General features: G+C 40.5%; 1 protein-coding gene across 1 annotated transcript in view; it reads right to left on the bottom strand.

The window, feature by feature from the left end:
• Positions 1–755: 755 nt before the first annotated feature.
• ATPAF1 (ATP synthase mitochondrial F1 complex assembly factor 1) overlaps positions 756–14,092 on the bottom strand; it is a 31,596-nt gene continuing 18,259 nt past the window's right edge. Inside the window, exons 7-9 of the mRNA XM_059689686.1 lie at positions 12,359–12,454; positions 10,031–10,138; positions 756–3,574 (exon numbers count right to left, since the gene is read on the bottom strand). Of these exons, the coding sequence (XP_059545669.1) occupies positions 3,380–3,574; positions 10,031–10,138; positions 12,359–12,454 (399 nt within the window). The 3' untranslated portion in view covers positions 756–3,379. The remainder of the gene's footprint in view (positions 3,575–10,030; positions 10,139–12,358; positions 12,455–14,092) is intronic.

The following is a 14,092-nucleotide window of genomic DNA, read 5'->3' as shown; positions in this document are numbered from 1 at the left end:
AACTCCAGTATCAGCTGTCACCACTGCAGAGATGGCTCTCCTGACCACTGAGTTATTGCCTCCACTCCACATTCTATCACATTATTATTATTTTTTATTTTCATAGCACTGCCAGTATTTGAAATAATGTTATTCATTTGTCTTCTTCACACGCATATAAACTCCATGACAACAAGGGCCTTATTTGGCCTGCTCACTGCTTTATTCACCAGCTTCCTATATCTGTACTTAACATCTAATAGGTGCCCACTAAATATTAATGATTGCTGAATCATTGCTAAATCAAAGGACTGGGAAAGTGGGCATTTTTACTTCTTCTCCAAGGCTGAACAAAAGGTCAGTATTATGGAGACTGCAAAAAAAAGGATACATGTGACTACTGCTTCCAAACTGGTTGGAGGAGAAGAAATAGCAGCATCAACCTCCTGAGAACAAGACAAGGGAAACTATGACCAGGTGCTGGATGTAGGGCACAGATTCAGAGCCCAGAGAGACACAGGCGGTGGCTGGAACAGAGCTTGAGAGCAGGGCTCCTACGCATCTTCCGTGTCTGCACCTAACATGGTGCTGGCCGAGGAGGTGCTCTGTGAGGACTACTGAATTGCACTGAGCAGACAGCCCAGCAGATTGGTGATTTACAGAGACTTTGTATATAATCTGGTATCTTGGATTATAAATATTCCTACTCAGTAAGTTATTAATCTAAATGATTCTCTTAAATTCAGAGTATTTAAATATAGGCATACACAAGATAATGTTTTGGCTAAAATCATGTCACTTATTTATTCAACAAACAACTGAGTATCTTATATGTTCCAGGCCATATCCTTGACACTAGAAATGGAGATTAAAGCCTGGCCCTCAAGGAGCTCACAGTCTAGTGTGGGCAAAAGATACATAAATACATAAATATATTATATGCAAAGAGGACCACTATAGGAGGCAAAGGACAGAAGAATCCAATTCTATGGTTAATGTCCATAGGAAAGGAAGACCTGGCATTTTTTTGTGAAGAACTCATAAGGCAATGGTTCTCAAAGTGTGGCTGGTGAATTACCATCATCTGAATCATCTGGAGCACATATTAAAATGCAGATTCCCAGGACTTTTTACAAAGATTATGATTCAGCAGGTTGAGGTTTGGAACTTGGGAACCTGCATTTTGAAGTGCTCAAAATAATTCTACTTCCACTCAAAGTTTGAGAACATGTGAGATAAGGTTTGCTTGTTAAACTGGAATGAAGAATGATCTGCACATCTGAAATGTTAATTTGCATTGGTCTTTAATGACAGGCAGGGAAGTGGAGAAGAGGAAGGGAGGTGACATTTATTAAGCAAGACTGTAGTGTACAAATTAATTCTGACAATAATCCTATGAGGTAGATATTATTATCCCCATTTTACAGATGAATAAACAGATTTAGAGAGTTTAAATAATTTGTTCAATATTATAGAGCTAATGTATTGCAACACCAACAGCTGAACCCAGATTCATTTAACTCTAAAGCCTGTCCACTTTCTATAACATCATGTTGCACCACCAGACAAATTTACTGACTAAAGTTACAATGTTCTTTTAGTTCTTTGCCAGATCTTCCTAGGTAAATAAATATAAGGAACAGCCAGATGGTGCTTTGATCTTTCCAGTGTAACTGCCCATGGATACAGTCTTCCCTTGATTTAGGACAAAGCTGGGAGGAACAATAAAATGAGCAGCCAGTTTTTATTTCTTTTCCTATCATTTTCTCACCCTCTGGTGGAGATGCTATGAAAATGTCCTATGGCTAGGAACTGGGTCCATTGGACGGAAAAGCAAACATAACCGGACACCCACAATAGTAACTGCCTGATGCTAAAGATTCCCAGGACTCAAAACATCCAGATTCAAGTTTCTCAAAAAATGAACTGTCAGGACCAGAGGTAAGTCCAGAATTTGCATCAGGAAATAGCCCTGTCTTTAGAGAAATTGTGAAAGGATAGCTAGCAGCTTATCCAGGTTAAACAAACACTATCTGTCTCTCTCTATATACAGACTCAGAGGTATAACAAAACAGACTCAGCTCAGAAAATAATGGGAAGTCCAAGCCCATTTAAAGAGCTTGGGGACAGGCCCAACCTGTAATGAAGAAAACAAACATACACAGGAACTGTAACTACTGGTTCCATTTCCACTCACCATGTTCAGTGTCATACAACCAGATCTTGGGCAGCAGCAGACAAAGTGAAGCATGTCAGAGCAAGAAAAGGAAAGGCGTAGTAAAGGCAGCCGACAACAATGGGGAGGGGGGGAACCTCAGGTTCAGAAGACTGGTGTGTAACTACCACCCTCCTCTATCACTGAGCTTTGAGCCACAGCAGTGACTCTACAAACCACATGGGAGTTTCCAGAGCTGGAGAGCTCCTTTTCTCATTTTTGATGTTTCAAGCAACTACTAAGCCCAAAGATGAATTTTGATCAAGTCAGCTCACAGCACTGACACTATGGACAGCACATAGCTTAGATTTCACTGCTGAATATAACAAATACTGTAAGTCAGAGTTTATTTTATTGCTATATTTTCTCCACACCCAACTTGAGAACATTTGCTTCCACCCACTTTTTCATATAATAGTAGTATGGCTTAGAGTTGTTAAAAAACAACAACACAAAAACATGCAAATCTGGATTGCTCCTTCCTTATAAAAAGTTGATTTATTTACACTGCATTGATTCACCCCCTCCAAATACACAGATTCTAAAAGACAGAGTTAGAAGAGGAGGTGCCACAAACCATGATTTACTAGTAAAAATATGCAGACACTGTACCTTTGTGTTTAAGTATACCTGACATCTACTGATGCTGCAAACCAGCTACACTAAAAGCAACTCTGGGAGCATCTAGATGAAGTCTTAATCCTGATTGCAATACCTGGTTGTTCTAGAGTCTAAACAGGATATTTGGGTTTTGCTTTTGGCAAGCTAACTGGCACATGGGAAGAGTATCTAAAGCCCACATCTAACTATAGCAGGTCTTCAAGCTATCTTGTCACAAGTTTAGAAAGATGAGGAACTATGCTGTACCACCAAAATGTCCAGAATGCATGTGCACTTTTAACAGTGTGTAAAATCAAGTCAACCATCCTGCTGATCTTTGGCTGTCTCTGATAATGAACCGAAACGCTTAAAAAGGAAACCTCAAGTGTGCTGAGAGATAATTATCGGAATTTTGGCTAACTCTGTTCCTGACTATCAAGTAATAAGGCTCACCTCCATTAGTACTTCTTGCATAAGCACACAGGGCAACTCCTTAAGAGACTGCATTATAGATGCTGAGCTCCTGAGAATTCAAGGGGGTGAGTGGGCTGAGCAGATGCTGTAAAGGAGCCAACCCTTGCAGCTCTAAGTCTTATCCTGGTTCTGGGCACATTTCAGTTCCGCTCCAAGTCCACTTTGCTCCAATTCCGCGATGACAGACATATATTTGAAGTCATTTGGTCTGAAGTTAAAGGTTTCTACTAACCCGTAGGTCTCCTTCCGATCAGTGGCATAGAAGAGCTGAACTTGATTGGCAATGCACTGTGCCTCAGCAACATTCTGGAAGGTAAAAAGAACAGTGAGCTCTCTCCCTGCCCAGAACCGAAAAGCTCTGTGTTTGAGTCCTGTGGCAAGCGAGCCCTCACACAGGAGTCTCTGCTTCAGGAAGCTTCCCTGACTCCCTGATCTCCCAAGTCTTAGCTAGGTGCCTCCTCTCTATGTACCCAAATTACCCCATGTTTACCACTATCGTAGTACTTATTATCATACTGTATTGTATTTGTCCTTTCTTTTCCTTTTTTGTCTATCTTCCCTAGTATCAATTCCTCAAAGTATGTGTGCATGTTTTACACCCCTGCACATAGTGACATCCGGTGAATGTTTGAATAAATTAATGCATATGCTCAAAATTTCCCTCTTGGTTCAGTTCCTTTATAACTGTTAAGTGTATTTCGAGGGGGGGGGGGGGCAGGTGGAAAATAACAATAGTTACCCAGCTCCAAGCTCTAGTTGGTGAGTACTAAGTTCTTGACTAACCCTTTCTTTGAGTGTGAACTGTATTTACTGACTTGCTTCTAACAAGCTGAATACAGTGGGATGATGAAGAATGACTTCTGCTATTAAGTCACAAAAGACAGTCGTTTCTAACTTGCTCTCTCCTGAATCACTTGCTCTGGAAAAGCTAGTTGCCATGTGATGAAGACATTTAAGCCTTACAGAGAAGCCAACATGGCAAGGAAACGAGGCCTCCTGCCAATAGCCAGGAGAGTGGGGTCAGAGGTAGATCCTCAAGCCCAACCAGCCTTCAGGTGGCTGTAGTGCTGGCCAACATCCTGACAGCAACTTCATGAGACTGAGCTGGACCCACCCAGCTATGCTGCCCTTGAATTCCTGACCCACAGAAACTATGAGGTAACCAACTTTTGTTTTAAGCCCTAAGTTTGGGGTAATTTGCTATGTAGCCATTTCTAACTAATAACTAAGGCACCAGCAAAGCTCCAGGGAAGAAAAGGGGCCACCTTCTGGAAAGCTCAGAGGCAGGGAAATGGTGACCAGACCACTCTATGTAACAGAGGTAGGGTCAGGACATAGACTATACTTTGAAACCTTACAAAAGAGTTACTTCAAATAACTCTTATTTTTTCTATCTAGTCATTCTCCAGTTCTAACTAGTCAGAGGCACTTATTCATTATCCTTGTGTTCCTATGGCCAAAACCAACCCCAAAGGATAACGGAAAATTCCCAGTATAACTGACTGTCAGGAGCGTGCTCCGTCTAGCTATAGAATCATGAGGACGGGTTTATAAATACCCTAGGCCACGTTGTCTCCATTCCCTCCTGTGGGGTTTTCAGGTCATTTTCTCACAAGCAGGCACTAATCTGAGACTAGATCTTCAATCAAAAGCCTTTTTCCAAAATGCTGGCTATTTCAAATTAATGGAATTTCAGAGCTGGAAGGGGCCCCAGAGATCACCCAGTCCTCATTTAATAAGCCAGGAACCCAAAGCAGATGAAGTCTAGGGATAGGCTCAAGGTCATGTGGCTAGAGAGTGGCAGAGACAGGACCAGACCTCTGGACTCCCAGGCTGGTACTCCCTCCACTTCACCCTGACACTGTGGGGGAAGATAATTAAAATCAATCAAGGTTGTTAACTCTGCTTCATCCATTTTACCTTTTTTTATACTAAAACATGCCTTAACAGCAAACCATTTCTAAAACAAGTGCACGCCACAATCCGAGGCCGCTATCACTGTTCTCTGAGCTCCTGAACTGTAGGGCCTCTGAAAACCAATTTTTATTTGAGGCTGAGGATGGTGGAGGCGGGGGTTATCTCAGCTGTGTTCCCTCTAGAATAGTGCTGTCCGAACAGTAGAATCTTAGGGGCTCTGAAGGGGTGCCTCAGGTCCCTTCACCTCTGTTTCAGCTGTCTTATCCTAGGATTTACATAGTAAGGTTTTGTTTGGATCAAGGATTCCTCCTACTAGCTTGAAGACCACTAGTGTGGTGGGTAGGGAGGTAAGATACAGGTTAGCTATGTGCATCTGTCTCTCGAGGGTTATTCACCCCCTGCCTTTTGTTTTCTTAATTCTCAACATGAAGCAGTAGCCTCCTCTCTTTCCAAGATCCAAGAAGATAAACATATTAACTCCTTGTGTTGCTCATTAAGGAGGTATATTAACAAACCTGATCTCTCCTCTTTTAATTTTCATAGCTATGATCAATTTACTTCCTATATATTTTTGGGGTCATTATCTCTCCTCCAATGATTCTTTTGCGTCTTCAGGATAAAGCCAAACCTCTAAACATAACTCACCAAACCTTTTTTATATATCAGTGATACCAAATTCTTTGTTATACTGCAAGTCATTTTATGCCTCCTAGCATTTACTTATGCTATTTGCTCTGTCTGGAACATGCCTCTCTCCCTCCCACCTTTCTTTACCTGGCAAAACTCTGGCTCATCTTTGAAGGTTCAGCACAGGTGTCATTTCTAGGAAGTCACCTTCCTCCTTCTGGGTCAGGAAACCCCACCCCTCAGAATGTTCTACATGGTTTTATCCTAGCACTTACTGCATTCCAATTAAAGCTTTTATTGATAGACATATGGAACCAGATAAGGTTTTCTAATATTCTACTAAATTTTCAGCATTAAAGTTAATTAGTTAAGAAGAAACCTTTAGTTTCCATGTATTTCTATTTATCTGCTTTACTGTACTTGGAAATACTATGCCTAAAATACAAATTCATGTGTGAGTATGCAGGTGATCATATATTTATACTAGAGGTCCAGTGCACGAAATCTGTGCATGGGGGTGGGGGTTGGGGGGTGGGAGTGGTATCTCAGCCCGGCCTGCACCCTCTCCAATCTGGAACCCCTCCGGGGATGTCCGACTGCAATTCGGGATCGCTGGCTCCTAACCACTCCCCTGCTTGCCTACCTGATTGCCCCTAACCTCTCTGCCTGCCTGATTGCACCTAACTGCCTTCCCCTGCCAGCCTGGTCACCCCTAACTGCCCTCCCCTGCCGCTTGATCACCCCTAACCACCTCTGCTTCAGCCCCTGCCACCATGGCTTTGCCTGGAAGGACGTCCAGATGGATGTCTGGAAGATATCCTGTCTAATTAGCATATTACCCTTTTATTAGTATAGATTACATTTCTCGGTTTCCCATCTCTGAATCATGCACCTCTATAATAATTCCTAACAAGTCTAGTTCTGTAAAGTAGCTCCTCAAATAACATCAGTCATTCAATGTTGTTTTGCTATAACACTGATGAGATGCTGTAGGAACTTAGCTGCTGTTTATATCAAGTTGCCTATGGTAAAATTGGTTTTGTTATGTCTTTTTGCCACAGTTCCAAGGACCTATCAATGACATAAAGTGAGGACTTACTGTATACTACACTGGACAGTCAGTCAAGTTGACTTATGCAAGGCAAATACAGAGTGGAGTAAAAGTAGGTTTACAGTTGTGGGTACTACGTGAAACGTAATCTATTCTTGTATTATTATTTATTATTGTATTATTTTCCATATGAACTGTAAACCTACTTTTGCCCTACCCTCTATTTATTGTCTGGTATGCTGTTGAATGTTATAAGGCCAGGAGGCAAATTTTAATGATGATGGGAACTGTATCAGTTTGAGACCACCAAAGTGAGGTGGTCAAAATGCCCAAGTAGAAGGGTCTCTCCTCTGACCTCTCGAGTGCACTTTTTTAAAAAAAATTTATATATTTTATTGATTTTTTTTTTTTTTGTACAGAGAGGAAGGGAGAGGGATAGAGAGTTAGAAACATCAATGAGAGAGAAACATTGATCAGCTGCCTTCTGCACACCTCCTACTGGGGATGTGCCCGCAACCAAGGTATATGCCCTTGGCCGAAATCGAACCTGGGACCTTTCAGTACGCAGACCGACACTATCCACTGAGCCAAACCGGTTAGCCTCGAGTGCACTTTTAACATGATTAGAGGCTGTGCTTCGCTGAAGACCAGAAAATAAAGTGCAATCTCTATGTCCCTTACTCCTCTGGTCAAATCTTAAACCTTGTCATTATTGGCAACTATATCCCTCCAAATCTCAATTTGAAGCACCTACACACACTTGGTCTACTATTTCCTATCATTTAAGCACACTCCCAACTTCAAAAATCTTTTAACTCCACTAGGACTCACAATTCTGTCTCTAACCTCCCTTATGTTTTCGCTTCCCTCTTTATCCAGTTTATATGCCATGGTCAACAATTATAATCACTCCTTTGCCTTTACATTTAACTTCTGGGTTCCTATTTTACTTCATTATACCACTTGGCTAAACCATAACCCTAGTTAAATGAAACTCTCAGCCCTCTCTTTCTGTGCTTGTACCCACACAGCTATTCTCTCTTCCATTTTCCTAGACCACAGGTAGGCATACAGTTTCTGTAAAGGGACAGACAGTTAATATTTTAGGCTCTATGGGTTCTATAATCTTTGTTGAAGAGCTACAACAGCCACAGATAATAGGTAAATGATAACCATGGCTATTTATTGTGTTCAAATAAAACTCTTTCACAGACACTAAAATTCGAATTTCATATACTTTTCACAGGTTCACAGGTCAGGAAATACTCATCTTCTTTAGGCTCCCTTACCCCCTCACCAACCATTTAAAGATGTAGAACATTCTTCACTTATGGGCCTTCTAAAAACAGACAGTGGATTGGATTTGGCCCCGACGCTACAGTGTGGTGACTCCTGTCCTAGACAATTTCAGACGTTCTCTTTTTTACTATAATGTCCAACACCTATTCTTCCATCCTCACTTCCAGCTAATGACGGGCCTTTCCTTCCACTAAACAAATCAGAGAGAATTTCTATAGGCTACTACCACCTCTATCCATTTAACTGTGTCCTTATATCCTGGCTTCTCTCCTGTTTTTATATTTTCCTCATTTCCAGACTTACCCACTCAAAAATCTTACTTCAACATTTCTCTCCTCTTTCTCCACATTATCAATATTTCCCTCTCTACTGGATCTTTCCATCAGCATACAAATTTATTTCTTCCATATTTAAAACAAAACAAAAAAACACTCTCGCTCCCACTTCTCCCCCCGCCCCCCAGCTATTGCCCCATTCTCTCCTTCCCCTCACAGAAAACCCTTTCAAAGACTTGTTTATGCTTACTCTAATTTCTTTCTATATTCTCTTAATAGCACTCCAATTATGTGTTTATCCTACTGCTCTGTTTGAAATGTCCCTTATAAAGGTACCCCATGACTTCCATTTTGTGAGTGTACTAAATTCTCAGTCCTCATCTCATTTCCTACCAGAAAGTGAGATTTGGCCAGTTGAGCACTCCCTGTTTCTTGAAACATGTTATCTCAGTTTCCAGGACATTCTACTATCTTAGTTTTCTGCCTACGTCACTGACTTGTTCCTTTTAAATAATCTTTGTTGATGCTTCCTCATCTCCGCTGGGCTCTGCTCTGAACTCCAGGCTCATATATCTAACTGCCTACTACTTGGAAATCTAATAGGCATGTCAGATTTAATGTGCCAACAACTGAGCTCCTGATATTCCTTCCAAACCTTTTGCTTCTACGATCCTGTTTACCTCAGTTAATGGCAATTCCATTCTTCTGCATAGGGTTTTAGGTACCTTCCAGTTGAGTGTGGTGGGGGGGGGAGTAAGAATATGAGAAATGGGACTGAACAGTTTCAGGACTAATAGACAGGGAAGTAGAGTACCAACTGTGTCCAAGACTTGGGACTAACTGCTATTGTAATAATGGCTGAAATACTAGCTGAGTGCCAATACTAGCCAAGGAACTTACACCACTTCCTTCCCTATATGCCGCTGGTAAGAGAGAAGGGAAAAATAAGTGGGTGTTGCAATGAAAAATCTCAGGGAAAAGAGGCATGAAAGTGGCCAGTATCTTGAGGCCATCCTGAACTTAAATGCTGCCAGATAAATGAGATTAAAATGAGCAAAGGTTAGACAAACAGGCTGTACAGTAATCATAAAAGTGCTCCTGGCCCTAGACACGTGGAGAGAACAAACATAATGGATATCATTATCTATGGGCATATGGTTGATGCTCTATCCAGGGAATGGGAAAAGGGGCAGGGGAAATCACTATGTGTGAGGAATGTTGTGTATGTGAACAGTGTGGAAGATAAAAGATCGAGCACTATTCTAGACTTTGAACTCTTCCCTACTCTTAAGAAGCCATTTACTTGTCCAGTTTCTTATCTAAAACCCCTTGGGCCTGATGTGTTTTGAAGTCAGAGTTTTAGAAAGGTGCAGAATGTTTTCAGAGCATTTGGACTTCAAAATTGTGAAGAAGTGATTGAGGATCTGTACTAACTTCAACTTGCAAGAGTTTGAGCAAGACCTTGTTACTGTCAACTTTAAGTAAGAAACAAATACGTGTAGATATCTCAAATTTTACTTCTCCTGAATTTTGCTGAAGAATATTACTTTCAGGGCTACCAGGTAAATCCACAGAGGTACAATTGATTCTTACCAGAAATGTAGAATCCATTTCTGCTGTCATCAGTACTATGCCCTTTTCTTTCTTAAGTTCAGGGTAGTGATATAAAATCAGCTGGCTGGCCGCAGCTTCCCCTCGAGTCTGTAAGGAAGAACACTTATCAAGGCGCAATAACGTACCACCACAACAAAACTGCAATTTCGGAGCAAGAGGGAGTCTGAAGGAAATTCTGGCTCTTACCAGCCCCTTGAGTGTCTAGTGAGTCTGAGGACTGGGGATGGTTGGGCCTGCCAAGGCACGGTGAAGTGACAGTTTGCACAGCATTATTTGTGTCTTCAATTGAAAAAGGTTTGGCTCTTTTCCCAGAAAATGTTTACAGTAGGCAGTGAATCCTTCATCATGGCCATATATTTAAAAACAAAATGGCACAAGCAGCTACCAAATAAAGTTCTAAAGAAAGCAATATGCCTGTGTAATTGCCACTTTTATGGACTAGTGCATTTCACAGCTGAAATCTACTCCCCTTGGCTGGCTCTGAAGACTGAGCTCTTTTAAGCTGTAGCAAACAGCTGGAGAGTTTGCACATGGGCCAGATTTGCAATGTGCAGTTTTAAAATAAAAGCTGGGTGGGAGGTAGGGAGAAAAGCATGAGAATACCATAATTTCATGAAGAATGAACAGGATAGTAACCAGACCTTAATCCAGACTAGGAAGAGAAGCTGGGTTCAGAGCTAAAGCCCCCATATAGTGTTGGAGGACTATACATTCAAAAAAAATCTCTGGGTTTTCTCTCTAAAATTCCAGCAAGAGTCCTTTTAATTATCAATATCTAAGTATTGCTAGGGTACTTTTAATAATTTAGCCTCTCAGTGCTTTTGAACATACTTCTACTATATTGGTCATTTTGATTATAATTCTTTTTCTGGATTTTTTTCTTATACTTGAATATGAGCTTCATGAGGGCAGGAGCCTTGGCTCATAGGTATCTAGGTTCTAGCATAGTTTCCAACACAATAGCATAATGGATAAGTTCAAAGACTATGGAGTCAATTACCTGGAGTCAGTCAAACCCAGGTCTACCACTTACTAGCAGTGAGTAAATGAAATAATATCTCATGGGATAATTGTGAGGATTAAATAATAATGGCACATAGTAAGTATATTAAATGGTGGTTATTATAGTATGTGCCCAATAAATGATTGTTAGAATTGAAAAATAACAAAGTGAAAGCTGCCCCGATTCTAATTTGCGCTCCCTTTACCCCAACTTCAAAATCATACATGCTTGTTTTTGCCAGATTTGGCCTCTAAATATAGAATGTCAATCTTAGTTATGATCTAATATGAAATACTGACTTATTTTAAAAGCTTCAGTCCAGCTAATATAGCTCAGTGGTTGAGCATCGACCTATGAACCAGGAGGTCATGGTTCAATTCCTGGTAGGGGCACATGCCCAGGTTGTGGGCTCGATCCCCAGTGGGGGTGTGCAGGAGGCAGCCAATCAATGATTCTCATCATTGACGTTTCTATCTCTCTCTCCCTTCCTCGCTGAAATCAATAAAAATCTATTTTAAAGAAGAGCTTCAAATGCTTTGGATCAAACTAAATCTAATATTTTAGAATTTAAAAAAAAAGGAGGAGGGAAGCAAACCAAAATGGAATGGAAACTATTACATAGCACCATGGGAAGTGCTGACTTAATAAAACTCAAATAAGACATGGAGCCTACCTTAAGACCACCATTATAACTTATCCATGTTTGTTAAGTGAGGCACATACAGTAAATGTTTTAGAGATCTAGGGAAGAGACAGGAGAGAGCTCGAAGTAGTCAGAGAACATGTTTTGGGTCTTTGCCAATTTCTAGGTATGGAATAGGGCCTGGAAAGCTGGTCCAACATATCAAGTATGACAATTCATCAATGCCACAGCAAATACTGCTGGGGGTCTGTAGATATTTTGTGTTCTCAAGCCTCAGCAAAGGCTCAGGATCCCACAAAGGGGTAGGCCTCTTTCTTCTAGTGCAGCGGTTCTGAACCTGTGGGTCGCGACCCCTCTGGGGGTCGAACAACCCTTTCACAGGGGTCGCCTACGACCATCGGAAAACACATATATAATTACATATTGTTTTTGTGATTAATCACTATGCTTTAATTATGTTCAATTTGTAACAATGAAAATACATCCTGCATATCAGATATTTACATTACAATTCATAAAGTAGCAAAATTACAGTTATGAAGTAGCAACGAAAATAATTTTATGGTTGGGGGTCACCACAACGTGAGGAACTGTATAAAAGGGTCGCGGCACTAGGAAGGTTGAGGACTACGGCTCTAGTGGATGAGCAGAAGCCACCTACCTGAATATTTATAAGTGCAGTGAAGTGGAGTTCAGTGCCTGACCACTGTCCTACAAAGAACTCATAGCCTTCCCTTCTTGGTAGTGCACACAGAAACTGCGGGAAACAAATACACGAGGTAGATGAGTAAATAAAATCATTCCCTCTATGTCCAACCACCTGTATCATTCACTCCATTTCTTCCATGTTTGGTTGAAAACATTTTTTAAAATTATGAAATTCATACATAATAATATAACATATGTATATACACTTCCCAACCCACCTAAGAAAGAAGCATTAGATATCCAACTGAAGCTCCCTGTAATTCATTCCAATCCCACTGCTGAGTAACTTCTATCCTGTATTTGCTGACTGCCATTCCCTTTCAATAGATAGTGAATCCTTCATCATGACATATATTTAAAAACAAAATTGCACAAGCAGCTACCAAATAAAGTTTTAATACTTTTAATGTGTATGTGCATATTCATAAACAAGAACAGTACCACTTGCATGTTTTGAACTAAATCATATCAAATAATGTGTATACTTTTGCAACTTGCTTTTTTCATTTCACATTATACTTCTAAGATTTATCCAAGTTGATAACTATAACTCTAATTTATTAATTTTCACTGTTGTATGGAATTCTACTATAGAAATTTACCACAATTTATCTATTCTTCCATTGATGAATATTTGGATCTTTTTCACTTTCTAAACTTCCTAATGCTGCTGAATTAATTTTTGTTCCATTTACTATAATCGCTTCATACTTTTATCATCTGAGGCTAATACTGCAGTTCTAAACACCAAGAGATGATTAGTTTTATGCTCGAGATGTTTAGAAATGGGGATGAGTGGTGGAGGAGAGATTGATGCCAGAACATAAAGCATAATCAATCCAACAAGCATCAGTCATGGAATTGTCTCAGTATTGCCAACCACTCAGGGTGTTTCTTTATTATTAGACTAGAGGCCCAGTGCATGAAATTCGTGCGTGGGTACAGTTCCTAGGCCTGGCCTGCGATTAGGGCCATCTTCCCCAGCTGCCCACAGACGACTCTGTTCCCTGCTGCCACCCATCCCCGGTTCCCGTTTGCCATTGGGTGATTGGTGCCTGATGGCCGGGGGAAGGGACTGAGAGGGGGTCAATGTGTCTCATAGTGACTGGTCCAGTGGTCATTCTGGTCATTTTGCTGTTAGGGTCAATTTGCATATTACCCTTTTATTATATAGGATGAGATAACCTCAGTGCCTATCTAATAGCTGGTCCCTTGTTAGGACAACATAATGAACATCTTCTCCAAAAAGTCCCTTTGTAATTCATACCTTTTCCTCAACAGTCCCTAAGCAACCACTCATACAATCTATACTTCTTTTTTGTTTGGTTTCTCTCCATAATTATCCATATTGCTGTATATATCAATAGTTCATTCCTTCTAATTCCTGAATATTATTCCATTGTGTACATGTACACACATCACAATTCTTTTATTCATTCAACTGTGGTAGATTTGGATATTTTCAGTATTTTGTCATTACAAATAAAGCTACTATGAACATTTGTGTATAGTCATTGAATGTACATGTGTTTTAGTTCTCTTGGGAAAATACCTAGGGGTAGAATGACTGGGTAGTATGGCAGGTATATGCTTACCTTTTATAGAAACTGCCACACTGTTTTCAAAGTAGTTGTATCATTTTACATTCTCATCAAGAATATGAGAGTTCTAGTTGCTCCATATCCTC

Source organism: Myotis daubentonii, chromosome 3 (assembly GCF_963259705.1).
Source record: "Myotis daubentonii chromosome 3, mMyoDau2.1, whole genome shotgun sequence".
Taxonomy (NCBI): Eukaryota; Metazoa; Chordata; class Mammalia; order Chiroptera; family Vespertilionidae; genus Myotis; species Myotis daubentonii.
Note: the sequence above shows the minus strand (reverse complement) of the source record. Positions and strands in the feature narration are given on the sequence as shown.